General features: G+C 60.6%; 1 protein-coding gene across 1 annotated transcript; it reads left to right on the top strand.

Annotated features, from left to right (window-relative positions):
* ALPK3 (alpha kinase 3) lies at positions 1-27,413 on the top strand. The gene is made up of 17 exons (XM_038750684.1): positions 1-155; positions 10,156-10,194; positions 12,535-12,656; positions 15,348-15,465; positions 16,803-17,907; positions 19,479-19,483; positions 19,596-19,701; positions 19,906-19,957; positions 20,057-22,303; positions 22,436-22,583; positions 22,828-22,955; positions 23,106-23,141; positions 23,657-23,937; positions 24,289-24,377; positions 24,946-25,160; positions 25,307-25,355; positions 25,892-27,413. The coding sequence occupies exons 1-17, from the start codon at positions 1-3 to the stop codon at positions 26,229-26,231; spliced, it is 5,235 nt and encodes a 1,744-aa protein (XP_038606612.1). The 3' UTR covers positions 26,232-27,413.
* Positions 27,414-27,978: the final 565 nt, after the last annotated feature.

Below are 27,978 nucleotides of genomic sequence, written 5' to 3'. Positions count from 1 at the left end.
ATGGGGTCCCGCAGGACCCCCGTTCGCGGGGGGCAGGCCGGGCCCGCGCTGAGGGGGGTTTCCGACGGGGGGGACGGCGGCGAGGACGAGGGCCCGGTGTGGAGCTACAGCCCGGCCAGCCGCAGCTACTTGCTCAACGTGCGGCCCGAGGCCAGGTAAGGACCGGCCCCGGGGGCCGGGGACACGGGCCGGGGGGCTTCAGCCTTAGTTCCACCGCTCTGCGCACAATAAGGGCTCAATAAAGGCGACCGACTGATCGATTAGGGCGTCCAGAGGGGCTGTGGAGGAGGGAAGGGGCCCCGAGGGGATCCCGGCAGAGGAGGGAAGGGGCGCTCAGTGAAGGGGGTCCTAAGAGGGGCGGCGGAGGAGGAGGGGGGGGGGTCGTAGAGGGGGTCGTAGAGGAGGAAGGGGGGGTCCTGAGAGGGGCTGAGGAGGAGGGAAGGGGCGCTTAGGGGAGCGTGGAGAACGAAGGGGGTCCTAAGAGGGGCTGTGGAGGAGGGAGGGGACGTTGAGGGGGTCGTAGAGGAGGAGGGGGGGTCCTGAGAGGGGCTGAGGAGGCGGGAGGGGCGCTCAGGGGAGCGTGGAGAGCGAAGGGGGTCCTAAGAGGGGCTGTGGAGGAGGGGGGGGACCTGAGAGGGGCTGAGGGGGGGGGGCGCTCAGGGGAGAGTGGTGAACGAAGGGGGTCCTGAGAGGGGCTGAGGAGGAGGCAAGGGGCGCTCAGGGGAGCGTGGAGAGCGAAGGGGGTCCTAAGAGGGGCTGTGGAGGAGGGAGGGGGGGGACCTGAGAGGGGCTGAGGAGGAGGGAAGGGGCGCTCAGGGGAGAGTGGTGAACGAAGGGGGTCCTAAGAGGGGCTGTGGAGGAGGGAGGGGACGTTGAGGGGGTCGTAGAGGAGGAAAGGGGGGACCTGAGAGGGGCTGAGGAGGGGGGAAGGGGCGCTCAGTGGAGAGTGGTGAACGAAGGGGGTCCTAAGAGGGGCTGTGGAGGAGGGAGGGGACGTTGAGGGGGTCGTAGAGGAGGAAGGGGGGGACCTGAGAGGGGCTGAGGAGGAGGGAAGGGGCGCTGAGGGGATTGTGGAAGAGGGGGAGGCCGCTGGGAAGGCCGGGGAGGAGGGAAGGGGCGTCCAGTGGATCGTGGAGAATGCGGAGGGCCTGAGGAGGAGGGGAGGGACGCTGAGGGGGTCGGAGACGGTGGTGGGGGGGGGGGGGGGGAGAGGGCCTGAGGAGGAGGGAAGAGACGTTGAGGGGGTCCTAGAGGATGAAGGGGGGGGGTCCTGAGAGGGGCTGAGGAGGAGGGAAGGGGCCTTGAGGGGGAGGCCGCTGAGAAGGCCGGGGAGGAGGGAAGGGGCGCCCAGTGGATCATAAAGAATGAGGGGGCTGCTGAGAGGGCCTGAGGAGGAGGGAAGGGACACTGAGGGGGTCGTAGAGGATAAGGGGGGGGGTCCTGAGAGGGCCTGAGGAAGGAAGGGGGAGGGTCCTGAGAGGGGCTGAGGAGGAGGGAAGCAGCCCTGAGGGGATTGTGGAAGAGGGGGAGGCCGCTGGGAAGGCCGGGGAGGAGGGAAGGGGCGCTCGGTGGATCATGGAGAATAAGGAGGGCCCTGAGAGGGCCTGAGGAGGAGGAGAGGGACCCTGAGGGGGTCGTAAGCGATGGGGGGGGGGGAGTCCTGAGGGCCTGAGGAGGAGGGAAGGGGCCCTGAGGGGATTGTGGAAGAGGGGGAGGCCGGGGAGGAGGGAAGGGGCGCTCAGTGGCTCATAAAGAATGAGGCGGCTGCTGAGAGGGCCTGAGGAGGAGGGAAGGGGCGCTGAGGGGGTCGTGGTAAAGGGGGAGGGGGACGGGGAGAAGGAGAGGGGGCCGGGGAGGAGGGAAGGGGCCCTGAGGGGATCATGGAGAAGGCGGAGGGGGACGGGGAGGAGGGAGGGACGGGGCGCCAAGAGGGGATCGTGGAGAAGAGGGGAGGGGCGCCGACGGGATCGTGGAGAAGGGGGAGGGGGAGCGCCCTGAGAGGACCGGGGAGGAGCGCAGGGGTGATAAGAGGGGAGCCGTGTGGGAGATAAGGCGGGCTGTGACGGCTCTGGAAGAGGGATGGGGCACTGAAGGGATCATGGAGGGGGAGGAGGGCGGCGAGGAGGCGGGCTATGGAGGGGGCAAGCGGTACTGTGACGATCGTGGAGAAGAAGGAGGGGCGTGGAGGAGGGAAGAGGGCCTGAAGGGGAGGGATGGTGTCATGAAAAGCGGGGCCATGCAGTCTGGCCCTGTGAGGCTCCTGGAGGAAGAGGCAGCTGAGGGGACTGTCGAGGAGGGAAGCGGTGATAAAGACTTTCTAGACTGTGAGCCCACTGTTGGGTAGGGACCGTCTCTGTATGTTGCCAACTTGGACTTCCCAAGCGCTTAGTACAGTGCTCTGAACACAGTAAGCACTCAATAAATACGATTGAATGAATGAATGATACAGGGGGCTGGGGAGGAGGGAGGGAGTGCTGGGGGGTCGTGGAGGAGGGGTGGGCACTGAGGGGATCATGGAGGAATGGGAGAGCATTGAGAGGGCTGACAAGGAAGGATGGAAGGGGCACTGTAGGAGCCATGGAGGAGGGAGGGGGTGTTGAGAGGGTCTGTGGAGAAATTCATTCATTCAGTCTTAGTTATTGAGCGCTTACTGTGTGCAGAGCACTATACTAAGCACTTGGGAAGTACAAATCGGCAACATGTAGGAACGGTCCCTACCCACCAATGGGCTCACAGTCTAGAAGGGGGAGACAGACAGCAAAACAAAACATGGGGACAGGTGTCAAAGCTATACGCACATCATTAACAAAATAAATAGAATAGTAAATGTGTACAAGTAAAACAGAGTAATCTGTACAAATATATACAAGTGCTGTGGAGAGGGGAAGGAGGTAGGGCGACGGAGGGGCGGTGGGGAGGAGGAGAGGAAAAAGGGGGCTCAGTCTGGGAAGGCCTCCTGGAGGAGGTGAGTTCCCTGTAGGGGGGAAGGCACTGGGGGGGCCAGGTGAGGTGTTGAAGAAGCTGCCAGGAAGCTGTAGAGGAGGTTTTGGAAGTAGGTGTTGTGAGGGGGTGAGGCCCGCTGACCTGCCCTGTGGCCCTTACTGGACTCCAACAGGTTGGGTGAGGGGCAGTGGGCTGGGGCTGGGATAGTTGGAAAGACATTTGGGATTTAGGGGTCAGAAATGAATCTCTCCTGTACAGGCTGAACTGGACCCTGGGTCAAAGCCTCTTCCAGGGGCTCAGTAGGAAATCAATCAATCGTATTTATTGAGCGCTTACTGTGTGCAGAGCACTGTACTAAGCACTGTACTAGGCAGGCCCGCTCCCCCCACCCTGGGCAAGAGCTGGGGCTCAATAGGCAGGCCTGCCCCCATCCACCCCGGGCAGGAGCTGGGGCTTCCAGGGAACTGTGAGCCCACTGTTGGGTAGGGACCGTCTCTATATGTTGCCAACTTGTACTTCCCAAGTGCTTAGTCCAGTGCTCTGCACACAGTAAGCGCTCAATAAATACGATTGAATGAATGAATGAACTAGGCCTCCTGAGCTGAGGCTGGGAGCAAGTCCGAAACCCCGAGCAGCCCTTCGATCCTCTGTGGGGCTTGTGAAGGGGCTCTCAGTCAGGGAGGCAGCCTGGGGGGCTTAAATTCCAGCGGCCAAAAAATCACCTGGGGGCTACAGCGTTTCTGGGGGCAGGGGGCTCAGCCCTGCCTCCCCCTACCCACCCCACCAAGCCCTCTCAATTTCTGGTTGTAGAAGGCCGGACTGGAATCTCCTCGAGGGCAGGGATCGTGTCTACGAATTCTACTGTCCTCTCCCAAGCACCTCATAGTGCTCTGCACACAGAGGGGCCCTCTGTCCGATCAGTTGATCAATCCTGAAGGCAGATCCTGGCTTCAGTGGGCAGGCGGTCACCAGGGTCTGAGGGTGCCCAGGAACTGCACCCTCAGTCAGGGAGGTTCGGAGATGGGGGGAACAGGGGAAGGGCCCGAAGGCCACTGACCAGCCCCTCCTGCCCCGTGGACCTCGCAGATCTTGGCCGAGCTGAGCCCAGAGTTGACCCAGCCTTTCAGAATTTGTCTTTCCCTCGGCCTCTCCTTCCCCACCCCGCACCCTCATCTTTCCTTAGAATTCAAACCCTCTGGTCCTTGTCATCAGACCCAGGGGGACAGAGAGGCCCATCCAGAGAGACATACCCATACCTTTCCCCATCCTTCGGCACGGCCTAGTAGAAAGAGCCCGGGCCTGGGCATCAGAGGGCCTGAGTTCTAATCCTAACTCCGCCACTTGCTTGCTGGGTGATCTTGGGCAAGTCACTTAACTCCTCTGCGCCTCAGTTTCCTCATCCGTCAAGATGGTGATTAAATCCTCCTCCCTCCTGGTAAAATCACGAGCCCCAAGTGGAGCAAGGACGGTGTCCAACTGAATCAATCAATCAATCAATTGTATTTATTGAGCGCTACTATGTGCAGAGCACTGTACTAAGCGCTTGGGAAGTACAAATTGGCAACATATAGAGACAGTCCCTACCCAACAGTGGGCTCACAGTCTAAAATGATTTTAGAAAAGAAACTGAATGATTTTGTATCAACCCCGGCGCTTAGTGCAGTGCTTGGCACAAAGGAAGCGCTTAACAAATATAATAATAGTAATAATCAGATTAGTCTCTCCTGAATTTTCAGCTCTCTGACCAGGACTCCTCAGCAGAGAGCACTTGTTTGTGTGTCAGGGTAGGTTGTCTTAGCCCTGGGCTGACTGAAGCGAGGGGACCTAAGGCCAATCCTAGAGGCCGCCCCAAGGCATTCTGAGCCCTGCCTGTCTGGAGAGCAGAGAGCGCGGCCTGGGCAGCAAGGACACGGAGGAAAGGGACCGATATTGCTGCTTGCCCTGGCTCAGGGCAGCTGACCTTGGAGTCTGAGAAGTTCAGTTGTAACCGGAACCAGTTTCTCTCCCAGTTCTGTCAGAGTGTCACATGTCCCAGCGCAGGGAGGAGAAGTGCTGCTCACATCCCCTCCCCACCCGGCTCCGCACCCTCCCCCTACCCGGCTCTCAGAAAAAGCAGGAGAGAAACTTGGCTTTGTGTTTCAGCTGGTGGCCTGTCAGGGCTCTGGCTTTTGTCAGCGCTCAGAGACCCAGCTGGAGGGGCCAAGGGGTGGACACTCTCCTGGAGTGGGAATGGAGCGAGCCCAGAAAGCGGCGGCGACCCAGCTGGGCAGGCCAGGCCTGTGAGCGGGCTGTGGAGGACGGAGAGGTCAAACTGACTGCCAGGGAGGGTGCCAATCACTGGCAGGGGACCACCCTCTAATCGCTCCCCATTCCCTGACGGTTGTTTGTTACCCCACTCCTCCCCCTCCGTCAGTCCCCCTTCTCTGCTTGAAGGCCTGTGGGCCTCATGGGACTGGAGAGTGTCTTCAAGGGAAAGATGAGTCCCTTCCTTGGGACCGGAGAGGGTGTGACAGGGACCTGGGGCCCATCCTCTGGGGTGAGAGGCAGTGTAGGAACCATTTTGTCACATGGAAGGAGGAGGGAGGGAGGGAACAGGTCCGTTTAGAGAGTGGGGGGTCGGGGGGCCTGAGGGGCTGAGCACAGTGGGTGGGACATTTTCTGAGGGGGATTGCCCAGGGTTCCACTGGCTACTGGGAGCAGTGGGGAGGTGGCTTCCTTCACCAGCTGGGGTGGGGGGCTAGGGGGTTCCCAAAGCCTCTCCCAAAGGACTAGGGCTTCCTACCCACCCTACAGTGCCCTGTGCCCCGGGTAGGGACGTTGCTGTGGACACACCAGGACCAGGCGGGCTGGGACCACCCACACGGTGACCCGGTTTGGGTCTTGGAAGTCCCGAAGGTGGGCAGACCCAGATCCTTTGGAATCCCGACGGCTGGTCTGGAAAACTTGTCACCCCTGGTGCCTGGAAGTTTAGGCCCCCCTGCCAGATCCTAGGGAAGGGAGATGGGAGGGGTAATAATAATATTAATAATAATGATGATGGCATTTGTTAAGCGCTTACCATGTGCAAAGCACTGTTCTAAGCGCCGGGGAGGATACAAGGTGATCAGATTGTCCCACCTGGGGCTCACAGTCTTCATCCCCATTTTCCAGATGAGGTAACTGAGGCCCAGAGAAGTTAAGTGACTTGCCCAAAATCACACAGCTGACAATGGGTAGAGTCAGGATAGGGTGTAGGGGTGAGGTGGGGCAATCAGGATGTAAAACCTGGGGCTGAGGAGCTGCCCCCTCCATCGCGGTGACCCTTGGGGCGGAGCCCACATCAGACTAGACTTGGGGGGGAGATGGGGAGGGGGTGTCAGGGAGGAGCCAGATTGGCCAGGAGCTGGTGAGTTTCGATAATTCATTCATTGTCGTATTTATTGAGCACTTACTGTGTGCAGAGCACTGTACTAAGCACTTGGGAAGTCCAAGTTGGCAACATATAGATATGGTCCCTACTCAACAGTGGGCTCACAGTCTAGAAGGGGGAGACAGAGAACAAAACAAAACATATTAATAAATTAAATAGAATAAATATGTGCAAATAAAATAGAGTAATAAATCCATACAAACATATATACATATATACAGGTGCTGTGGGGAGGGGAAGGAGGTAAGGTGGGGGGGATGGGGAGGGCGAGGAGGGGGAGAGCCATGGTGTGTAGAGTAGCCTAGTAGAACGAGCGCAGATCTTGGAATCAGGAGACCTGGGTTCTAATCCTGCTTCCACACTTGCCTGCTGTTTGACCTTGGGCAAGCCACTTCACTGGCTCAGTGGAAAGAGCCCGGGCTTTGGAGTCAGAGGTCGTGGGTTCAAATCCCGGCTCTGCCAATTGTCAGCTGGGTGACTTTGGGCAAGTCACTTCACTTCTCTGGGCCTCAGTGACCTCATCTGGAAAATGGGGATTGAGACTGTGAGCCCCCCGTGGGACAACCTGATCACCTTGTAACCTCCCCAGCGCTTAGAACAGTGCTTTGCACATAGGAAGCGCTTAATAAATGCCATCATTATTATTCTCTGAGCCTGTTTCCTCATCTGAAAAAAGGGGATTCAGTACCTGTTCTCCCCACCCCGTAGACCGTGAGCCCCATGTGGAACCGGGCCTATGTCTGGTCCGTACTGTATCTACCTCGGTGCTTGGCTCAACAAAGTGCTTAACGAATACTTCTAGACTAGTCTTCTTGACCGTGAGCCCACTGTTGGGTAGGGACTGTATATATTGCCAACTTGGACTTCCCAAGCGCTTAGTACAGTGCTCTGCACACAGTAAGCGCTCAATAAATGCGATTGATTGAATATTTCAATCATGATTATTATTGTGTGAGCAGGGCTTGGACCGTGATGAGGGAAATGGGAGAGAGGAGAGGTCAGGGTGGAAACCCCGGGGGCTGGGCCCGGCTGTCACTGCCCCAGAGCCCGGTGCGGGCAGCTGCTGACGTCCTCGGGGCCGGGCTGCTGTCTGGTAATGGAACATCTGAGCAGATTGTCTTTTCGGGGGCTGTGAGTGTCCATGGCGAGCGGCAGGCGGGGCCGGAGGCCGGAGGGCTGGCTGGAGCCCAGGCTGCCGTCCTTGCCGCTCGCCCCTTGCCGTTTTCTCTTTATGGCCACTCTCTGGGCCTCCTGCTTTTAGTGGACCGCTATTCCCAGCAGCTATTCTGGGGCTGGAGCAGCAGAGGGTGGGGGGCCCCGCAAGCCTCAGGGCCCACCTGGGTGTTGGATTTGCTGGTTGGTTGGGTGGTACTAAGCACTGCTTAGTACAGTGCTAAGTGCTTAGTACACTGCTCTGCACACAGCGCTCAATAAATACGATTGATTGATTGGTCATAGCGCACAACCTCCTCGATGTCTTCTCTAATGTGAGTGGACTGCCCAGGGTCTCTTTGTGTTAGGGGAGGACGACTGTCTGGCCAGAGATCATCATCATCAATCGCATTTGTTGAGCGCTTACTATGTGCAGAGCAGTGTACTAAGCGCTTGGGTAGTACAAATTGACAACATATAGAGACAGTCCCTACCCAACAGTGGGCTCACAGTCTAAAAGGGGGAGACAGAGAACAAAACCAAACATACTAACAAAATAAAATAAATAGAATAGATATGTACAAGTAAAATGAATAGAGTAATAAATAAGTACAAACATATATACATATATACTGGTGCTGTGGGGAAGGGAAGGAGGTAAGATGGGGGGAGGGAGAGGGGGACGAGGGGGAGAGGAAGGAAGGGGCTCAGTCTGGGAAGGCCTGGGAAGGTGGGCAGAGATGTGGAAAACACACACACACACAAACACACACTCTCTCTCTCTCCTCACAACAGTTACCTCCTCAGACAGGCAGGCAGGCAGATAAAGGACAGATATCCTTATGCTCCTCCCCATTCATAATTGCGTTATTTCTTAAGCCCTTACTATGTGCCAGGTACTGTACTAAGCACTGGGATAGATTCAAGATAATCAGGTCGGACCCAGTCCCTGTCCCACATGGGACTCCTAATCTCAGAGGGAGGAAGAACAGGTACTGAATCCCTATTTTACAGATGAGGGAACCGAGCCCCAGAAGAGTGAAGTGACTTGTCCAAGGTCAAAGAGTAGGCCAGCTGCAGAATGAGGATTAGAACCCGGGTCCTCTTACTCCTAGGCCCGGGCTCTTTCCACTAGACCACCGTTCTTCATCTCTTTCCATCCAGACAAAGGACACCAGCCAGGACACACACGCTGGGCAGAGGGAGATAGCTGGGGGCATAATTCTCAGGGTGGAGCCCTGGCTGCCGGGTCTGCGATTACAAAGACAGGGCTGTCTGAGCTAGGGAGGTGGGCAAGGCAATGGCAGGGAGGGGACCGGAAAATGAGCTTCGTGACTCCAGGGAGAAACCAGGTCAGAGTGGGAGCTCCCTGTATCATCCTGCTGGCTTGAGGGGGTTCTTCCCACTGGGTCTGCCAGTGCTGCTGTCCATTAGAGGTCCTGCGTGCCCACCCCACCGTTCTGGTCTCTCTCCAGGCTGCCTGGGGTTGAGGGCAGAGCTGGCCACTTTGGTGCCAAGTGAAAAGGTGCCAATCTAGACCTGTTAAGGGCGATGCCTAAGGCTAGTTGAGGGGCGTGACCGCTTGGAAGGCTAAGAGAACTGGGTTTGGGGAGGGTTTCGGGGCAGTGGAAAATGAGGGCAGAGGGCCATGAGGGCCAGACCCAGGACTGGGGAGACTGAAGCTTGAAAGGTTGGGCATTGAGGTTCAGGCACAGGGATAATGTGCCGGGGTCTAGGGCAGGGGCACATCCAGGCTTGGCCCAAGAGACAGTCACAGAGGAGCTGGGAATCAGTGTGACCTCTGATCACAACCCTGTCCCTCGCTCTGGCCAAGCTCAGCCTAGACAATGGGAAAATAATCCTTTATTTCTCTGGCTCTCCATCTTTGGAGGGCAGGCTCACTGCTGCAGCCCCAAACCCCCTTGCCCACAGCCCCGGGACTTCCAGATTTCTCAAAGCCCATTGTGGGGGCACCTTCTACCTTCAAGATGGGCAGTGCCCTCTGGGATTCCCCCTCTTCTCCAGAGCGCTGTAAATACCCCAGCTCTTAGAACAGTGCTTGGCACATAGTAAGCGCTTAACAAATGCCATTATTATTATTATTATTATCCTAGCGATTCCCCTGCCTCTCACCCCGGCTTGGGGCGGAGAGAGCTGATGGCAGTGGGCCAGGGCCTCGGGACAGCCCATTTCCGCTAGCTTGGGGTGGGGTTGCCGGCCGGGAGGAGGAGGATCCCGAGGGATTTTCTGGTTTGGTTTTCCCTTTTCCCTGCCCTCTGCTCTCCCAGCTGGTGTGCACTGTGGCCTCTTAACCCTTTAACCCGTTAATACAGTGGATGTGTCTCGCCCCCCACCCGCCCCCGGCCTCAGCCTGGCAGGGAGAGAGGAGGGGGTGCTGTCTGGGGCATTCTTGGAGGGGCAGGATGCTGGAGGTGAGTGGGCAGGTTCCCGCCCGTGTCCTGGAGAACCCATGGAGCCCCATCTCCAGACTCCGCTGCTGCAGCTCTTGGTTTCAGGAAGGGTTTCGGTTTCTGGGCCATTGCAACAGGATGTCTGCCAAGCGGCCCCGAGGTGGTGAAGAGTACCTCCGGGCGGGCTGGCTCCTCTCTCCGCTTTTCTGCCTAATGGTTCTGTTTGCTGTTTCCGCTTAGCTCATCCAGCAGCCGACTCTCCCCCCCCAGCTCTGGAAGGTAAAACTCGCTGCGGGCCCATCCGTGCCCATCTCTGCCCGCTCCCTCCTTGAGCCTGTGCCCTGAAGATGCTTGGACACTAACCCACGGGCTGCATGGGGCGCTCGCTCACTCCGTTTGCCTCTCGGGGGGTCAAAGGTCGATGCCTGCACCCAGACGTCCTACCGGGTCGGGGGGCCGGGGGCCTCAGTCAACAGGTGGAGCTATATGGGGGGTCCGTCCCCCTTCCTCCCAGGAGGGAGAGGTCAAAAAGTTGCTCTGAATCCTGACTTCTCTGCTTCCCAGCTTCTTCCTTCATCGTCGACCTCCTCCTATTCCTCCCTGCCCGGTTTTCTCCCTCTTTCCTTCCCAGCTCTAGCTCCGCTCCAGGACTCATTCTTTCTTTGGGCACCTCCGTCCACACTGCCTTTCCAAAAATCCAGTCTTGCCCTGCCTCCCCTCTGTTCTCCCCCACTGTCCCCCCGTCCTTGCTCACTGCACCCCCTTCCCGGTCCTCCCCTGTACAACCCTCCCCATCCCCAGTCACTGACCTGCTAATGTGGGGGGGTGGGGGGGGGGGGGGGCAGAGAGAGCAAGTTAAACCAGGCAGGGTGTCAGAGGTCCAGCAGGGTCCAGGACAACCCATGGAAAAGCCCAATCAGGAGTCCCTGGGCTGAGGAAATCTCCTTGGAGAGCAGAGTGGGAGACCTTGAGCTGAAGAATGGAAATGGAGAGTGAGGGAGGGAGGGAGAGAAGGAAAGGAAGATAAGGAAGGGAGGGGGAGAGAAGAGAGGGGCTGTTTGGAGTAACTTGATAAGGTATCAGACAGGCCCAAGCTCCCCCCTCCCCAGCCCCTGCCTGAGTCTCTTGGAAATAAATCACTTGGGACTTTCCCCTGGGGGCCCCGGGGGAGGTGGGGAGTGGACAGCTGTGTGGATCTCTCTTCTTCTTTATCTTCTTCTTCTTCTTCTTCTTCGGTCGGAGGGTTGGGAAACACAAGCCTCCAGCTGCAGTCCCAGGCTCAGCTTGGAGCAGAGGGCGGAGACGGGGAATAGGGGCTAAAGTAGGACACAGGTTCTGTTGGCTTCTGAACCCCACCGTTGGGGCCTGCCCCTCCATTCGGGGCGATGCAGGGCAGGTCTAGATCCCAGGAGTCTTCTTTATCCTCTCCTGAGCTCCCAGCAGGCGCCCCCAGGACCCCCCTTCTCCCCCCAAGCTTGAGCAGGTCAGAGGGTCAGGGTTGGGTCAGTCACAGCCTGCTCCACGTGTGTGATCGCATCACTTGTGTGTGCGGTGGATCCACGCACCAGCTGGTGTTGGGGAGGGCTGGCTGGGGGGAGAGCACTCTGCCTGCTGACTGGGGAAACTGAGCCGTTCGTGATCTAGAGGTGTTTTTTCCAGCGGAAAGGTGAGGCATCAAGACAGTTGGTGAAGGCCCATTGCCTTGGCTTCCGTGGGTGGAATTGGTAGCCTGGGGGGGCCCAGCCTCCAGCCAGGATTCCCCGACTCAGCCCACCTGGGCCTCCTGGAGGCAAGGGGGCAGTGGAGGAGGAGGGGAGGGTGGAGGTGGCCTGGGCATTTGGTACAGCTTCGCTGGGCAAAGCTAGAACTGCCCACGCTGCCCAACTCCACCCGCGGTTCCTGCCAGTGGCTCCAGGACCAGAGGGAGGCCAAGGCTGGCAATGACTGGGCTCCCTCCCTCCAGGGAGTGGGAAGGAGCGGGGAAGGAGTGGAAAGGACCAGGTTCCTGACCCTGGGCCAGGCTGGCATGGTCATTGTTACTGACACCGTTGATTGGAGTAATTTCCACAGGCTTTCTTTGCAGCCAGCGGGCCAAGTCTCAACAGACCCGCTCTGACCCAGCCCCGCCCCCACCCCAGCCTGAGCCAGACCACCCGGGGTCCCTTGCTCCCTTCCTGCGGCCTGCTGTGAGGTCCTTCTCTGGCTGTCTTCCCCCCAGGAGTCACCCCCACCCTGGGGTTCATACACCGATGCCAGGGTGGGATGGGGGCCTGAGGTCACGGTTGGCCTTCCGGCGGGTATGACCGAAGGCCCCCAGAGTCGGGGGTGGCCTGGGGGCAGGAGCAGTCTGGTCTTGCCTGTAAGTGCCCCAGTGTGTGTCTGGTTTGTGTCCTGGCTGCATGAGCTTCCTTGGAATGTGGCAGATGGAGATGAGGGAAGGGCAGGTGCAGGAGAAAGCGGGGGGCCGGCAGCCTGGCTCCTGCCCCGCCCCTCCCCCTGATCCGAGGACCCCCCACTCCCTGGCCGGGGAAGGATCACTGGCCTGGAAGGGCAGAGAGGCTGGCCCCGGTGCGGGCCAGTGGGCGTGGGGTGGCTCTCAAGAGTCCTCGCCTTCTCCAGGAGCACGTTCTGCTCCATCATCGCCCAGCTGACCGAAGAGACCCAGCCGCTGTTCGAGACCACTCTCAAGTCCCGGTCTGTGTCCGAGGACTGCGATGCCAAGTTCACCTGCGTCGTCATAGGTATGGAGCCCCCCTACCCCCTGCCCCCATCCCTGTGGGTCTTTGCGGGAGCAGGCGGTACACGGAAGTCTGTCTCGGCTGGGATATGGGGCCGGTTGACCCTCCGGGCAGGCGGTTGGTGCAGGATGCTGGGGGCTGCCCCCTGGAGACCCCATGAACGTTTCCGTGAGGGTCCAGTGGCATTCCCAGGCTTTTGGGCATTCGGCACAGGGAGAGGGAAGGGAGGCCTCGGGGGCGGAGGAGAGAGAAGGATCTTTTGGAGGGAGAAGTGATCCAGGGCTCTGGGCCAGGCTGGACTGCCGGGCCTCTCGGTCTCAACTCTGGTCCGGGGTTCCTCAGGCTGTACCGCAGGGCTGCCTGGTCACCTCTCTGAGCCGGGGCTCCCAAAATTGGGCTGCATGGTCACCTGGTCTCGTCTCTGGGTTGGGATGCCCCCTGGATGGGCTGCAGGGCCTCCTGGACTCCTCTCTGAGCTGGGGCCCCCCAGGCTGGGCTGCGGTGTCGCCCGTTCTTGTCTCTGCAGGGCCACCTGGTCCCATTTCTGGGCCAGGGTGACTTACTTGCCACCCGGTCTTGTTACTGGGCCGGGGCCCCCAAGACTTCTCCTCCCCTGGCTGCAAGTAGGCAGATGTTACAGCAGGAAGCTGGTTCCTCTTCACACCTTGCCAGCTTGGCATGGCACTGAGTCAGTGGCACCCAAAGAAGCAGCAGGGTATAGTGCATAGAGCACGGGCCCGGGAGTCGGAAGGTCGTGGGTTCTAATCCCGACGCTGCCATGTCTGCTGTGTGACCTTGGGCAAGTCACTTCACTTCTCTGTGCCTCGGTTACATCATCAGGGATTGAGACTGTGAGCCCTAAGTGGGACAGGGACTGTGTCCAACCCCCTTGCTTGTGTCCACTCCAGCGCTTAGTACAGTGCCTGGCAAATATTAAGTGCTTAACAAATACCGTAATTATTATTACCGTTATTATTACCCAGACTGATACTTGGGCGTGGTTCTGAGGGCACTGGGCCTGCTGCTGTTGCCCGTTAAGAGCTCCTAGCTCTCCATACTCAGGCCGAAGGTATCGGGTCAGCCTGGGCCACAGACTTCGCAGCGGTCCAGGCTGGGCACCCACTGGGGGACGGGATTAGTCCGGGCAGGCACCAGAGACTTGGGTAGGGTCCAGGATGGATGGTCCAGGCGGTGAGCAGCGGTCTCCAGGGGAAAGACCCCAGGCTTGGGAGTCAGAGGCTTGGGTTCTAATCCTGGCTCTGCCCCTTTCCTGCTGTGTGACCTTGGGCAAGTCACTTTGACTTCTCTGGGCCTCAGTTTCCTCATCTGTAAAACGGGGATTAAGACTGTGAGCCCCATATGGGACAACGTGATCACCTTGTATCCCCCCAGCGCTAAGAACAATGCTTTGCACATAGTAAGCGCTTAACAAATGCCATTATTATTATTATTATTATGGGGGTTGAATACCTGTACTCCCCTCCCTCTTAGAATTAGGAGCTTCATGTGGACCAGGGACTCTGCCCAATCTCATCATCGTGTATCTATTCTATCACTTAGCGTAGTGTCTGGCATATAGTAAGAGCTTAACGAATGCCACAGTTATTATTATTACCTCGGAGCAGGGGCGGGGCCTGGGACAGGAACCGGGGCAGGCTCCAACCTTCTCCCTGCTCCTGTTGCCCAGAAGCTAAGGGAGGCAAGAAGTGCGGATAGGAGTGACTCAGGTTCTGACAGAAAAAGGGCAGGGCTCACACCCTGTTCCACGCACTCTGCCCAGTTCCAGGCAGCCCCTGAGTGAAGTCAGTGGGGAGAGGAGTTCCATCCCTGCACCCTAAACCCCATGTTCCCGGCCCCTCCCCACAGCAGCCCCCGGCCTTATCTCAGAGGAGGGGCGAGTCTCAGTGGGCCAGGACCCAGGCCTGTTAGATGAGGAGATGGGGCAAGGAGGCAAGGTCTTGGAGTGGGCGATGGTGGGGGGCAGGATTCAACTCTCCCCTGGTCTGGGGGACACAGAGCAGGTCTCCAGCCTGGCCCCTGCCCATCCCGAGGGCCCCCAGGTCCTGAGGGGCAACCCCCCCACCCCGCCGGCTCTGGACCTTCCTCTGTGCCTTCCCCCCAGGCTCACCAGCCCTCTGGTCCCCTGGGCCCCGCCTGCCCTGTCTGCTCAGCTGATTTCTGTGGGAACTCGGCGGGGAGGGCTGTCACGGGACAGGGGCTCCGAACGCGCCCCCCTGCCCCAGCCCTTCCCTAACGATGAGCTCATATCCACACTGGAGGCGAGGGAGACGTGTGCTGGCTGGCATGTGCTGGGCAGGCACACACGGTGATGCAAGAGGGGATTTAGCTGGGTGGGAACAAGGAGCTCACCTTACCAGGCTGGGGCGGGATAGGCGAGGGGACCCGGGGGCACCAAGCAGGACTTCCGCAGGCTCAATGCCCAGGACGGGGGCAAGAGCAGGGATGGGAGCATGGGGGGAGCCGGGGGGGAGGTCAGGGATGCCTCAGCCCCAACCTCAGGGCTGGCCGCCCCAGGAAGAGCAGGGTCAGCTCCCCGCTCTGAGCGTGGCTGTCTTCTGGTCCCCACTGTCCCCCCCACCCTGGGCTATTTCTGGGACCTCTGGGGCGAGGCAGACAGAGGTGCCAGGTATGGGGAGCCCAACCTGTGCCCCCGCCTGCCCCCATCCCACACAGGGTACCCGAAGCCAGAGGTGACCTGGTACCGAGATGACGAGGAACTCGACCGCTACTGCGGCCTGCCCAAGTATGAGATCTCCCAGCGGGGTAACCGCCACACGCTGCAGCTCTACAAGTGAGTGGGGGTCTGGGGGTTGGGGGAAGGGGCCCGGAGGAGCTCAGGGGGCAGGGACCATGGGGTCATTCATTCGATCAGTCATTTATTGAGCGCTTACTGTTTGCAGAGCACCATACTAAGCGCTTGGGAGAGTACAATACAAAAATAAGCAGACCCATTCCCTGCTTACGATGAGCTTACAGTCTAGATGGGGAGAGACACCAATACAAATTAATAAATGACAGATATGTATATAAGAGCTGTGGTGGGGGGGGGGGAGAACAAAGGGAGCAAATTAGGGTGATGCAGAAGGGAGTGGGAGAAGAGGAAAGGGGGGCTTAGGGAAGACCTCTTGGAGGAGATATACCTTCAGTAAGGCTTCGAAATGGGGGAGAGTCATTGTCTGTCGGATTTGAGGAGGGAGGGCATTCCGTGCCCACCTCGGGTCCCCTCCGCACAGCAGCCGGGGAGGACTGGGTTGGTGGCAAGAGAGGTCAGCAGGCTGGATCCTTGAGTCAGACAGACGCCTGCCTGGGTAGCTTCCGGCTCTCCTAGCTCTCGCAGGTCAGTCAGTGAGTCATTCGTATTTATTGAGCGCTTACTGTATGCAGAGCACTTTACTGAGTGCTTGGGAGAGTACTATATGACAATATTGTTATATTGGATCCTCTGGATCCTGGAACCCTGGCTGCTCCCAGCCCCGAGCGGAGGTTCAGCGGCCCACCCGGCATGGTTGACCCAAACACTCAACCACTCGATAGCCATTATGAGCATCCCCTGGAGGAGTTTACAACCTATCGGGGTGGGGAGACAGCCAGACACAAATGACACAAGGTCAGTAGAAGCAGGAGGAAAATGTAGGGAAGGTTGGTCACTGCCAGAGTATTGAAAAAATGAATGAGCGCTAACTCAGTGGAGTGCATATAAAAACACGCCAGCTGAGGGTGGACCCGGGGGGTGGAAATAGGTTGGAGAAGGCCTCCTGGAAGAGGTGGCTCTTCAGGAAGCTTCGGAGGGGCAAAGGGGCATACGTATTCTGGAGCGAGTGAAGAGGGAGGGTGTTCTAGTGAAGCGGGAGGTGGGAGAGGCGAGAGCCAAGTACAGTCAGAAGGGGAGCTTGGAAGGAGAGAAGAGAGTGAATTGGTGAATAGCGGGTGAGGAGTAAGATGGGGACAAATGGGCTGAGGGTGGGTAAGTGTCAACTGGGGGCTGTCCATGAGTGGGAGTTGGGCAGTGGAGGAGTGAGACAGCCCAGTGGGCCTGACTCAGGGCCTCCCACCCAACAAGAGCCTCGGCCAGGTCTCTTCTCCCCCGTGGCCCTGTGAAATGGGAGCATGAGGCCGTTCTGCCCCCAGGTGCCGAGAGGAGGACGCTGCCATCTACCAGGCATCCGCCCGCAATACCAAGGGTATCGTGTCCTGCTCGGGGGTGCTGGAGGTGGGCACCATGACCGAGTACAAGATCCACCAGCGCTGGTTTGCCAAGCTGAAACGGAAGGCGGAGGCCAAGCTGCGGGAGATCGAGCAGAGCAGGAAGCGGGGCAAGGAGGCGGCCCCCGATGCCTGGGATGGGGTGGCCCCCGAGGACGGGGCGCCGCGCAAGCTCAGCCCGGATCGGTTCCAGCGCAAGAGGCGTCTCCGTGGTGCAGCAGAGCCGGACAGCCCCCCAGGGTCCGGCGGAGACGACGAGAGGGGGTCACGGGGACCTGACCCCGTGGCCAAGTCTGGCGACTCGGGTCTGGCTGGCGGCAGTCTCGTGGGCGATCAAGTGGCCACGAACGGAGATGCCACTCTGGACAGCGGAGAGGAGGGTGGGCGTGAGGCCGGGGGAATCCGGGCCCACAGGCCCCTCAAGGAGTCCGTAGCCAAGAAGAAGAAGAAGGAGGAGGAGGAGAAGGAACCCGGCCGCAGGGCGGGGACCAGGCCTGGAGAGCAGAAGCAACCCCAGGCCCCAGCATCTGGGAGCCCCGGCCCCGCAGAGAGCCGCCACCTTCCCACACCTCCCGCACCTGGCTCCCTGCGGGGCTTGGAACCCAGGAGAGCCAAGCCCCCAGAAGTGCCGGAGGCCAGGAGCACTCACCCCCGAGGGGTCGGAGTTCGGGATTCGCCCACCCCCACCCCCACCCCACCCGGCAACAGCTACTTTTCCCTGAAGGACTTGTTCCTGGAAAGCTGCCAACCTCCTACCAACGCAGAGGATTCAGGGATGCCCACAGGCATGAAGGGAGGGGGCCCCCCAGCAGCCCAGCCCCCCAGAGGATTTAACAAGAAGAGGTTTGAGCCTCCAAAGCCTAAAGGAGATCTGAGCCGTGAGCCCCCGTCCCGCCCTCCGCCCCGGCAGGGAGCCCAGGAGCCCCCGGCACCCCCGGTGCCCCTCGCCCCACGCGCCCCAGCCCGCCGGAGACACGGTGCCCGGGAGAGCCCCTCGCTAGAGCGGCCGGCCCCCAGCGCCTCTCGGGAGGTGAGGGCACCCACCTAGGGAGCTTTTTTGGGAGGTGACTTCACAGCGGACAGTGTTTCCAAAGCAGCTTTGTGGCGGGCACGCTTGGCGCTATTTATAGGGTTGGGAGGAGCAGGCGGGGGCACGCCAGGCCAAGGGAGCCGGCCCGCTCCCTGGCTCTAGGGACTCAGCTCACCCAAGCCTGGCCAGTCACCCAGAGTGACCACTGAGCCCAGGACCTGGGACCTGGGGTGGTCCACGAGGCAGGAGGGGGTGGGGAATGGCCAACCCGTCTCACCCCAGGCCCAGCTGCATCTGTTCCCAGCCGCCGCCCTCCTGCTCCCAGCCCCTTGGCTATTTTGGGCAGTGAGTCTCTGGGTTTCTAGGAACTGTGGGGCTGGGGTGAGGGTGGAGGTCACATCCCCACCCAGCCCCAGCTCTTGGGAGAAATGGGGACTGGATCTAGAGAGTTGGGATTAGGCGGCAGGTTGGGGGGCCGAGTCTCGGGGGACCAACTGGGCCAGAGTCTGGGATGGAAATAGAGGGGTCCTGATCTGAATCAGAACCCCTGTCCCTCCCATGTCCCCAGGCTATAAAAAGATTTCTGCTCTGCTTCTCCACAAAACCAGGCCCCACCCAGAGGGAGGGGATCACCCTATGCTGAGGCCAGACCTCTGGGGTCCCGGAGACCGGGAACATCCATCGTAGGAGGCGGTCTGCTCACTACCAACCCTCCCAGCCCCCGAGCTTTGGCCAGGTTTCCGCCTCTGAGCGGTTGTGCCAATGTCTCCTGCCCCATGTTCAGTTTACCACCCCATTCATTCATTCATTTATTCAATCGTATTTATTGAGCGCTTACTGTGTGCAGAGCACTGTACTAAGCGCTTGGGAAGTACAAGTTGAACTCGCCAACCCCACCCTTCATCCCATGCCCCGGACCTCAGAACACCGCACACCCTGGGTCTTGGAAAGGAAATCCTAGGATTCCTACCTGCCCCCTGGCTGGGCAAAGGTCATCTCATCCAGCCCCCTGCCTCCAAATAATAATGGCACTTATAAAGCGCTTACTATGTGCAAAGCACTGTTCTAAGCGCTGGAGAGGTTACAAGGTGATCAGTTTGTCCCATGTGGGGCTCACAGTCCTCATCCCCATTTTACAGATGAGGTAACTGAGGCACAGAGAAGTTAAGTGACTTGCCCAAAGTCACACAGCTGACAAGTGGCAGAGCGGGGATTTGAACCCACGACCTCTGACTCCAAAGCCCGGGCTCTTTCCACTGAGCCACGCTGCTTCCACAGCGTGGAAATATGGCAGCCCTTCTCTCTAGCTCTCCAGGGAGGGAGGTCCCCAAATTCCTGGCCCTGTTGACAGTCCCCACAAACCCCTGTTCAATCAATCAATCATATTTATTGAGCGCTTACTGTGTGCAGAGCACTGTACTAAGCGCAAGTTGGCAACATCTAGAGACGGTCCCTACCCAACAGTGGGCTCACAGTCTAGAAGTCTGTTGTCTGTGACTGTCCCCAACCTAGTGGGTCATATTCATTTCAAGCAGAATTCTGCAGTTTGACCTAAATCGCACCTGCCGCAGGGTCAGTGAGTTCCCCTTGTTCCGGGCTCAGTGACCTGAAGTGGCCGAGCCCCATCTTTCTAACAGGTGGAAGCTCTCCCTTCTGCCCCCGGCCTTCTCCTTCTTGCCCACCTCTAGTCCCTGCATCATTTCTGTACCCTTCCCAGGCTTCTGTGGATCTCAGCAGGCTATGAGTGTGGGGGAGAGGCAAGAGCAGAATTTGGGGGTCCAGAGAGCATGTAGGGTAAGAGAGGGTTTGGGGGTCTGAGGCTGTGAGTTTGGGGCCCAGGAACCCAGAAAGTTGCCAGCCCGGAGTGGGTGTAGAAGGGTGGACGTATCTGGCGCCGGTCCGACTCTCACTGCCTCGGCCCAACGGGGCACAGAGAGCCAGGATCCAAGCCAGCTTGTTGCTGCGCTTGTGGGTTGAACCTGTGCCACCCTGGTCCAGAGGAGAATAGAGGCCGTACTGGACTGCAAAAAGTGGACCAAGGGAGAAGGAGGTCAGGGGGAGTAGGGCTCTGGGCCAGGTGGATGAGGCCCTGTTCTCTGTCCTCAGGCCACAGGTTCCACCCCGGAGCCCCCCGGCCATGGCCCCGCAGGCAACCGGGAGAACAGTGACTCCATGGATACAGATGCCCATCTGGACGGGAGGATACAAGCAAACAGGAGACCACACTCAGACCCTAAACAAGGGGGCACGAGAGCACAGGTGGACAAGAAATCCCAGGTGGGCACGAGGATGCAGGCGGATGAGAAACCCCAGACAGACGTGAGAACACAAGAGGAAGTGAGGACTCAAGTGGATGAGAAACCCAAGATGGACACGAGGATGCAGGAGGACACAAGGATGCAAGTGGAGAAGAAACCACCAGTGAACTTGAGGACGCAAGAGGACACGAAAAGGCAGATGGATGAGAAACCCTCGGTGGACGGGAGGACGCAAGAGGACATGAGGACTCAGGTGGATGAGAAACCCCCGGTGGATAGGAGGACACAAGAGGACATGAAGACACAAGCACATAAGGCCGACACAAGCACACGGGACGGGACACCACAGTCTGATGTGAAACAGGCCGAAGGGAGACCACAGGCAGATGAGAAACCACACAAGAACCCCAAAGCACGATCAGAAGGGGAGAGCTTCACCAACTCCCAGGGCCGAGCTCCTGGCTTCCCAGGCTCAGGAGTCCCTGGATCTCCTCTGAGTCCTGGGCATTTTCCAGAGTGCCCCAGCCCTGACTCTGCCCCTACTAGGCCCATTGTGGCAGAGAATCCTGCCCCCAACTCTTTCGAGGGAGACTCTCTGGACCGTCCAGCTGGGATCTCCGTACGCCCAGCTCTCCCCTTCTCTGCAGGACAGATGGACCCAGCTCAGTCCCAGCTGGCTGAGGGCAGGCCGCCCCAGCCAACTCCGGGCGTTAGCCTTGTCGCTGGAGGGAGGGAGCTCAGCCTGACTGGAGAGGTGGGCAGGCCTCCCTCTTCTGACACCCATCTCTCAGCCCTGGGCCCCGAGCCTCTGAAAAGCGAGGAAGGGCTGGGCCCCGGGCATCCCACCCCCATGGACCTGGCTTCCCACCAGCCCCCGGAGGCCTGTGCCCAGGGTGGGTCTGCTCTGCCACAGCTGCAGGGGCCTGGAAGCCCAGCCCCGGAGGAGGGAGGGCAGTGCCAAGGGAGCCCGCGGGCCCCAGAGTCCAAGGAGGCTGACAGCTGCCTCATTGATTCGCTGAAGAATTACCTGCTCCTGCTGTTGAAGCTGTCCAGCGCTGGACCCCCAGACTCATACCAGGGGGGCTCCCAGGTGGGAGCGAGGCCGGAGGGCCTGCAGACCCCTGCGCCTGGGCCGCCCGCCCCCCAGCACAGCCTGTGCCCGACCGTGGAGGTCGCTGGCCTGAGTCCCCGGACGTCCCGCAGGATCCTGGAGCGTGTGGAGAACAACCACCTGGTGCAGAGCGCCGAGACCCTCTGCCTGAGCCCCCGCACCTCCCGCCGGCTCACCGGGCTACTCCACCAAGAGCTGCAGGCCGGCCACCAGGCGCTCGCCCTGGGGAGGGGGTCGGGAAGGGGCCCCGCACCCCTCACCATCCCGGACATCGTGGTGGGAGAGGAGGCCCCGCCTCAGGACCTGGAGAGGGAAGATCTGGCATCCTCAGGAGAGGGCGGGGTGTGGGAAGTCCCTGGGGAGGGTGAGGAGCTTGGGCCCTTCTTGGAGAAGGAGCGGGAGACCCCTGATGTGGGGGAGAGCAGGGAGCAGGAAATTCCTGGGGCTGGGGAGAGCAAGGAGAAGGAGGTTCCCGAGGTGGGGGAGAGCAAGGAGAAGGAGGTCCCTGGGGATGGCAAGAGCAAGGAGAAGGAAGCTCCTGGAGCCGGGGAGAGCAGGGAGCAGGAGTCCCCTGGGGTAGGAGAGAGTGGGGAGCAAAAGGCCCCTGGTGCTGGGGAGAAGGGGGAGCTGGAGGAGGGCAGGCTGGAGGTTCCAGGAGCCACCCCCGAGGAGCTTGCCCTGGGAGCTCGGCGCAAAAGATTCCTCCCACGGGCCAAGCCGGCTGGGGAGTTGGAGGCAGAAGAAAAAGAGAAGGGCAGCCCCTCGACCTCCCCCCGCGGGACCAGGAAGAGCCAGGCCCCAGGGTCCTCACCGGCTCCTGCAGCCCCGGGACGGTCCCCGACCCAGAACAGAAAGCTTGTGACCCTGGAGGTGCCACGGGCATTCGAGGAGCCTGCGGGCCCGGGTGGCGACGGCGATGGCCCCGAGGGCGGCAGGGCACCGGACACGGAGCCGGCCCCAGGAGGCCCCGAGCATGGGCAGGACGCTCCGGAAGCCGAGCCCAAAAAAACCAAAGACCCTTTTAAAGGTGAGAAATGGCAAGAAGAGGGAGAACCCCACCCAGGGGCAGGTGCTGCTCAGCCATGGCTCGTTGTAGGGGGGCGGGCAGGGGTCCTCCCATCCCCCGCCCCATCTCACTCCCCTCCCCACCGGTCCCCAGCCCCCCAGGTGATCCGGAAGATCCGGGTGGAGCAGTTTCCGGATGCATCAGGCAGCTTGAAGCTCTGGTGCCAATTCTTCAACATCCTCGGGGACTCCGTCCTCACCTGGACCAAGGACTCGCGGCCTGTGGCTGAAGTTGCGAGAAGGTGAGCAGGGAGGCAGGGCTGAGGAGGACATCAGCGAGGACCCTGATGCCACCCTTCATCCCTGACCCTTATGCCTTGCTTCACCCCGCCATCTCCATGCCATCCTACCCTCCTCGTCCTGCCTCCCCACCCTGCCCTTCCCTCTTCCCCTCTTCGTCTTCCCCCTTCTCCCTGTCCTTGCGGGAGTCTGTGCCTACTGGGCTAGCCACCCGAGCTGCCCTCAGGCGGGCTCTGCTCTCTGCAGCGCCGGCGACGAGGGGCCAGCAGCCTTGGCCATAGTGCAGGCTTCGCCGCAGGACTGCGGACTCTACCGGTGCTCCATCCGCAACGAGCATGGCGCCGACTCCACTGATTTCCGACTCAGCCCCGACGGTGAGTGCCGCTCGGGCCTTCACACTCCATCCTGGGTGCCCTGAGTGCTGTCCCGGGTCGGTGCCAGCTTGTAGAGGGGAGGAGGAATGGGGCATGAGGGGGCGGGCAGAAGGAGCCTGGGCCTGCGCTCATCAGCTGCTGTTTCCACAGTGCTGGCGGGCCTCGTCTCCAGGGAAGAGGCAGAGGGTAAGCCGTCCCAGAAAGGAAGCTGGGCCCCGGGGCCCATCCCCGGACCCACACCTGCCCCTTCTTGGAGGGGAATCCCTGGGGCCCCGGGGAGACCAGGAGGCCTGCTGTGGTGCTGTGTGTTTGTGTGTGTGTGTGTTGTGCAGTCCCTGGAGCCTTGGGAGGCTGGGTGAAGGCCTGCTGTGTTGCCATGTGTGTGTATATGTGCGTATGCAGTGGCCACCCTTGCCTCTTTTTTCAGGGCAGTCCTTGGATCCCAGAGGAGGCAGGGCAGAGGCCTGATTTGTTGCCAGGGGTGGTGGGTGTGCTGGGGGAGCATGAGTGCGCACGCGATGTGGGGGGATGATTCTTTGAGCCCACCACGTCCCTTCCTCTGTCCTGCTGCCGCCTCACCCCTCCCGATGCTCCCGCGTGCGCTCGTGTGACCTTGCGGGCCGAGGAGAGGACGGATCGTGGCGGGGACAGGGGAGGCGGGGAGGCCGGAGCTGCCACCCACGCTCCTCCCATCTGCCCAGTTGGAGAAGAAATCGAGATGACGCCCATGGTGTTCGCCAAGGGACTGGCCGACTCCGGCTGCTGGGGGGACAAACTGTTCGGGCGGCTGGTGAGCGGGGAGCTGTGCGGCGGCGGGGCTGGGGGCGGCCTGCGCAAGGCCTCCCGAGCCAAGGTCATCTATGGCCTGGAGCCGATCTTCGAGTCGGGCCGCACCTGCGTCATCAAGGTCCCCAGCCCGCTTGTGTTCGGGCCAGGCAGCGACAGCTCCCTGCTGGGAAGGAATTATGACGCCACCATCCAGGTAGCCGGCCCACCGCTCCACCCTCCCCTCTCCTCCCCACCATCCCTCCCCGCTTCTCTGCTCACCCCTCCACTTGTCCCTCCACTCTCCTCTCCCCTGTCCCTCTGCTTGCCCCTCTCTTCGCCTCTCCCCTGCCCCTCGAATCTTTTTGCCCTGCTCAGCCGGGCCCAGGCCCACGGGGATCCGTGGTGGCAGCCTCGGAGGTGTTGGGGGTTCCTGAGCTGGGCTCCATCTGCTTGAGGGGGTGGTGAGGGGCTGGGGCGAGCCGGGGTGATGGGCCCAGGCCATCTGCTCCCCAGGGGTGTGTGGAGATGAACCGGGGTGATGGGCCTGGCTCCTTTTGCTCCCCAGGGGTGTAAGATCCAGAACATGAGTCGCGAATACTGCAAGATCTTTGCAGCGGAGGCCCGGGCTGCGCCAGCCTTCGGCCAGGTGCCAGAGTAAGTGCCACCCCCTGCCACAGGCCCTGCCCTGCCCTGCGGGGCTAAACACCTGCCACGGCCCCAAGCGTCCAACCTAGCTCCAAGTGCTGATGGCAGGAGCCCCCCAGGACATCCTGGGAGCCCGATCCGGAGGGGGCCACTGATTTTGGCCTTGCCCTGGTTCTTGGCCCCTTCCTCCCTCCTCACAGGGGGACCACTATGGGAAGCCCTGGAGAGCCTTTCCGGCACCTTAGTCCCTGGGGCTTCACACTCCTCATGCCACATTCCCGCCTTTCTGGGCCGATCGGCGTTCCGGGGGCCTGCCGTCGGGCCGCCTGATAGCCGCACCTTGTCGCTCAGAATCGGTAGAGCCAAGCAGGCCTGCAGCCCCGAGGGGCCGAGTCTGCCCGTGGTAGCTCTGAGCACCAAGTATTTCCCCGCTTGATCCCCCTCCTCGCCAGCTACAACACTGAATCCTTGGCGGGGGCGGTTCCCTAACCCGTTTCCTACTGAGTCGAGGTCTGCCCTGGGGTCTGTGGAGGCTGGGGGCGGGCCCGTGAGTCCCCGCTCTCCGTCGACTTGTCAGGATCATCCCCCTGTACCTCATCTACCGTCCGGCCAACACCATCCCCTACGCCACGCTGGAGGAGGACCTGGGGGCGCCGCTGGCACCCTACTGTGCACGGGAGTCGGGGTCTCAGGAGGGGCCTGAGGGATCAGAGGCTGCGCTCAAGTGTCAGACCTTCCAGCACTGGCTGTACGAGTGGACAAATGGAGGCTTCCTGGTCACAGACCTAGCCGGTGTGGCTTGCGGGCAGGAAGGAAGGGAGGGGAGGGCGGAGGTGGGCAGAGGGAGAAGGCAGAGGTGGGCTGTGGGGTGGTGGGGTGAGGAAACTGGGTGTTGGGGCCTCCCTTTCCGACTTCCCCCCAACTTTGCTCCTCCTCAGGTGTGGGCTGGAAGACAACCAACGTGCAAATCGCCACAAGACTGAGAGGGTGAGGGAGAATAATAATAATAATAATAATAATAATAATAATAGCATTTGTTAAGCGCTTACTATGTGAGAAGCACTGTTCTAAGTGCTGGGGAGGTTACAAGGTGATAAGGTTGTCCCACGGGGGGCTCACAGTTTTCATCCCCATTTTACAGCTGAGGTAACTGAGGCTCAGAGAAGTCACACAGCTGACAGTTGGCGGAGCCGGGATTTGAACCCATGGCCTCTGACTCCAAAGCCTGAGCTCTTTCCACTGAGCCACACTGCTTCTCCAAATATTCTCCCCGGTCCACCCGCCCACCCCCAGCCAAACAACAGCCATGGGGTTACATGCTGGCCCCTTACCTCCCCCCGCTCTGCTTCCCAGTGCAGCGTGGAAGAATTGATTCAGCCCGGCAAGAGATACCCCTCTCCCCCTCGGCCCGGGACCCTGGCCTGGCTGGCTCCTCTCCTCAGGGTGTGGTGCCGGTCCAGTGGCTGGGAGTTGGGCAACCGGCCGGATCCCAGCCCTTTGTCCCCGGGTCTCCTTGCCTGCAGGTATCAAGGCCTCAAGGAGAGCTGCTCTCCGGCCCTGCTGGACCAGTTTGAGTCAACGCACCAGTGCAGCCCCCATTGCCGGATGCTGGGGCTGCAGCCTTTGAGGGGCCCCGAGTCGGCCCACTCGCTGGCCAAATCCAGGGGCCCCAAGAGCCCGTCCCAGGGCCGTAGGGGTCAGTCGACCCAGTCGAGCCCCCAGCTCCAGAAGAAAGGCCTGGCCAGCCCCCAGGGCTCCCGCAAGAGCGGCCTGAGCCCCAAGGCCGCCCGGAAGGCCTCCGAGGCGGCCGGCCGGCCCGACCCCCCTGACGACAGGGGAGCCGAGGCCCAGGGCCTGCGCTAAGCCAGACTGGAGCTGGGAGCCTCCACCCAGGAAGCGGGAAGCAGCTCCAACCAGCTGGAAGACCCATGCCCAGTGTGCCCGGCTCCCGCCCTGGGCGGGGGCCGGGGGCAGTCGGGGGGCTTGTCGCAGGGTAGCAGCCTCCTCGCTGTCCTTGGGCATTGGAGTGGGCGGTATGGGTGAAAATGCTCCAACCAGCCCCACAGGAGCCGGGACCCTGAGGAAGGACATGTGGCAGGAGTGGGCAGGATGGAACCGACTGAGGACTCAGGGAATGAGGAACTGGGCACGGAGCCTTCCGCTTCCTCCAGGTCTAAGGGGCACAAGGGGAGGCGCATATGACTCGAGGGCCCTGGAGGTGCCAGGCTGACGTGAGCGCGTGCCCGGCCTTCCAGTGCCACCGGTGACTACGTTTACAGTAGGTTTTCCCCAGCTCTCCGCTTAGACCCTCGGGCAGCCCTCGCTGGAGTCAAGCCCCATCGTGTGGGAATTTCTATGCCTGGTGAGGGAGCCCGTTCCTTCCCCGTCCCCTGCCTGAGACCCTTCCCTCTCCAGAGCTCACACCTGGGCCCCAGGCGCCTCCCCAAATCACTCCACCTGGTCTATTTAGGATGGACCTGGGGGTCTCACCCCCAGATGTTCTTCCCTAGATGTTTTGTTGCACCTGATCCAGCAGTTCCTCTACCTCTCGCTGGTTTCTTGCTCCTGCCCAGCCACCGTTTGTCTTGTTGTGACTTGGATAACCATGGGCATTCTCTTCCCCGGGATTCCCTGCCTAAACCCTCCGGCTTAACGCTCCAGCCCCAAGCAGTAGTTCTTGTTGCCTTGCCTGCTCTTTCTTTCCCCCCATGGCTTGGCTCTCTCTTCTCCCTGAGTGGGCTCCCCTGCCTCAATAGCCTTCTGTAGACCCCCACATTCTGTCTCTTCCTTTCCTCATCTTTCTGTGGCTCGGGTGAGTCTACCCTCGCCCAACAAGGGCCTGGGCTTTGGATCTGTGGCCGCTCTGCCCCCAGGGTCGGCGAGGGGGCCGTTCTGTTATGGGGAAGGAGGTAACCTGATTCTAGGCTCCATCCTGGCCCGAGCCCTACCCCTTCCTGGGAGTCTCCCCGTGCCAGGCGGGTTGAGACGACACTGCCCCAGGGCCCGCATGCTCCGCTTTGAGTGCAATAAACATAGAGTGTACACATGCCAGGCTCCTGTCTGTCTGTCAGGGCTATGGGGGTGGTCCCTCTTCCACCCATCCTTCCCCAGGGCTGGGGCTCTGACAGCTCACAGGGAGGGGCTCTGCAGTGGTAGAGTGGGAGGAGAGTCCGGGGTAGTGTCCGTCCTCCCGCCTGTCTGTCTGTCCTCAGAGCTGTCAGAGGGGACAACGGACCCCTGCTGCTGCTGGCCCGACCCATCTCCAGGACCCCTGACCCCAAAGCCCCATTTTCGGGGATGGGGTGGGGAGTGGTGTCAAAGTGAGTCGATTCCCTCTCCCTGCACATTCCCCGCTCCTCAGGAGTCGGTCTGGTGCTTCCGCAGGCTGGGTCTCCCTCAGGCCAAGCCCGGTCCATGGGTTGGAAGCTGCCCAGAATTCCAGCCTGAGCTCACTTTGCGGGAACGAGGGGTTTGATCTGGCAGATTCCTCGTCTCCCCCCGCTCCCTGCTGGGGAAGGATAGGGAAGGTCCCCAGAGTGGGGTGGGGGGGAAGAGTGGCGGGGGTGGGGAGAGATCCTAATGAGCTTTTAGAACCCCTGGTTTGACCTAC

This window comes from Tachyglossus aculeatus, chromosome 8 (assembly GCF_015852505.1).
Source record: "Tachyglossus aculeatus isolate mTacAcu1 chromosome 8, mTacAcu1.pri, whole genome shotgun sequence".
Lineage (NCBI taxonomy): Eukaryota > Metazoa > Chordata > Mammalia > Monotremata > Tachyglossidae > Tachyglossus > Tachyglossus aculeatus.
This window is presented reverse-complemented; position numbering and strand designations above follow the sequence as displayed.